This window comes from Triticum urartu, chromosome 3A (assembly GCF_056163025.1).
Source record: "Triticum urartu cultivar PI428250 chromosome 3A, HENAU_Tu73, whole genome shotgun sequence".
Lineage (NCBI taxonomy): Eukaryota > Viridiplantae > Streptophyta > Magnoliopsida > Poales > Poaceae > Triticum > Triticum urartu.
In genome coordinates this window covers 60540328-60543081 of record NC_141875.1, presented here as the reverse complement: position 1 = coordinate 60543081, position 2754 = coordinate 60540328, and the positions used below count along the sequence as shown (strand labels likewise).

General features: G+C 44.9%; 1 protein-coding gene across 1 annotated transcript; it reads left to right on the top strand.

Moving 5' to 3' along the window:
* LOC147978538 (uncharacterized) lies at window positions 1–701 on the top strand. The gene is made up of 2 exons (XM_087514789.1): window positions 1–570; window positions 669–701. The coding sequence occupies exons 1-2, from the start codon at window positions 1–3 to the stop codon at window positions 699–701; spliced, it is 603 nt and encodes a 200-aa protein (XP_087370915.1).
* The last annotated feature ends 2053 nt before the right edge of the window (window positions 702–2754 follow it).

Below are 2754 nucleotides of genomic sequence, written 5' to 3'. Positions count from 1 at the left end.
ATGGACGACTTCAGGAACACTACTGAGCGTCTCTCTATAGATGCTGATGGTAATACCAAGCTCGATGTGTTGTACACCAATGAGCCCCACAAGGTGGAGGAGATTCTTACTCTCTATGAGGAATGGCTGCGTGAGGACAGGTACAAGTTTGTTGGTCTTGATCTGCAGTACACACGAGAGGATTATTTTGATCGTAGTAGAAAAGTTGCCGTTATGCAACTGGCGATGCACAAGCATGTTCTTGTTTATCACTTGTGCAATGCCAGGACGGAGTGCGTTGCTCTGAAGGATCTCCTTCGGAACAAAGGTATAATTTTCGCTGGTGTCGACGTCAGGAACGATAGGGATGTTCTCGCAAACAGTTACCTCAAAATCCCAAGAGAGTGTCACATCGACCTTCAAGAGGAGCTCATGATCAAAGGAGGCAACCTAAGGGATTCAATGGCAGATTTGGCAGGAGCCGTCATAAACAAATCTTACTTGAGTATGAAGTCGTCTTTTCCACAAGGTCTGCATGACTATTGGGAATGGAAGCCGCTTTCCCTTGAACACCTGAAATATGCGGCAATTGTAAGTGAAAATTTCGTCTTTATATTTTTGTTTTATTGCAACAATAGTAATTTTTCCCCTTAACGTATATCTTCATTCTCATCCGCTTTTTATTTTAGGATGGGCATGTCAGCTACGAGCTCTACCGCTGAGTTCTGTCTATGAAGGACATGATGCATCCTCATTGTCTTCCCGACCCCGGACGTCGTTGATGCTTTTGAGCAGAACTCCAATTGAGTATAATCGTCCAGGTGGTGTGAGCAGAATGGATTCCTGGAAGACTTTCATTTCTTTTTTGTATAATTAATGAGTACTTTTAGTTCAATCCTATGGAGTACCGTCTCATGTTATGTGAATATAATTTCTTGTGTTTTTTTCATGTTACAAGTTCATTGTTGACGTTTGCGCGAGTTCATGTATATTTAGAGAACTTGTTGAAGTGGCGCATATGTATTGTCTGGGAGAAGCGCGTTTTGTGTTTGGCTTTTATTTAGTGCCATTTGATTGTGTTTGTATTGTTGTCTTTTACACGTTTGCACAAGAGAGGCACGTCTGCTAACGTACGAGGCAACATTTTAGTTTCATGTCTTTGTGTGCTTTAGGACCGTGCCTTGAGAATCCATTCATCCGTGTATGTTCAGGCTTCACTTCCGTGGCTTCTTTCCGTCTATGCATGTACATCCGTGAGACACGCCATGTCTGTAACGTGCTGGTTTCACATGGCAGTTCCTCTTGACACTACACATCCGTGCCTTTGCCACCACTCTTTTGTGCGTCCAGGTTGTTTGTACCCGTGCTTCGATAACTATGAGAAGCCGCAATTCCGTGCCTATATACGTTGTAATTCGGTGTCTCCTATACGTGCATTTGTGTGTCTCGGGCGTCATGCTGGCCGTGACTCTACGTGCCTCGGGTGCCAGACGCCCGTCCGTGAGGGGACGCATATGTATTGTTTGGGAGAAGCGTGTTTGTTTGTGTTTGTATTGTTGTGTTTTACACATTCGCACAATAGACGCACGTCTGGTAATGTATGAGGCAACATTTTCCAGTTTCCTGTCTTTGTGTTCTTTGGGACCGTACCTCACGTGACACACGCGATGTCTCTATGTGGTGGTGTCACACGGCAGTTTCTCTTCAGACTACACAATCGTGCCTCTGCCATCACTCTTTTAAACACCTCGACTCTCGAACCGGTCACTCACAAAGTAAACATTTAGCGTTAACACCTAAACCCATTCCGCTTTGTTTCAACAATAAACTTACGGAACATGACTCTCCGACAGACCCAACCATGCCATGATGGCATTCATGTCCGTGCCTCTTCTACTAAACTAGTCAATGGAATCATTTCGAACACAAATACAGGCGAACGGGACTCTACATAAAACCACGTCATTTGGAACACCAAGACAAACTAACGTCACTCTACACAATAAAACGCTGTGCCTTCCTGGGACCCATGACCGTGCGAAGAATATACTACACCAGCGTCTCTCAAATAGGCCATTCCGTGCATCACAGAGTAAACAGTGGGTGTTCACATCTGAACCAATTCCAGTGGGTCTCCCCAATTAAAGAAAGAAACCTGACGGTGCCTTTGTGCGCTGAACGCCCGTGCCTCTCCGTCTGATCGAGTCGTCGGAATGATTCGGAACTCAAACACACGGGAAAGTGACTCTATATTATACGGTAGCATGCCTTTTAGCGCTTCACGCCCGTGCCTGTGACCCTTAACACTGCCACGAACATCCACGCCATCGACAGTGCACAAGTCATCATCCGCGGCTATATTCACTTCCCGTCCGTGCTTCTAATAAACGAAGCGTGACATAACTCAGTACAGAACCGTGGCTTTTAAAAACAAGGAACTTACGCTTTTAAACAACTCGACTCTCGAATCTCACAAAGCAAACAACTAGCGTTAACATCTAAACCCATTCTGCTTTCTTTCCATGATAAATGTACGAATGTGACTATGCAAAAGACGAAACCATTCCCCTGTGGGATTCACCTGCGTACGTGCCTATTTTTCTCAACGAGTCGACGGTAACATTTCGAACACAAATACAGAGGAACGTGACTCTATATAAAACCACACCATGAATCTGTGGGATGCAAGCCCGTGTCTGTGACCCGAAACACTGTAACACAGAAAAGCCACGAACGTACACGCCTTCAACAGTACACAAGTCATTACAAATACTA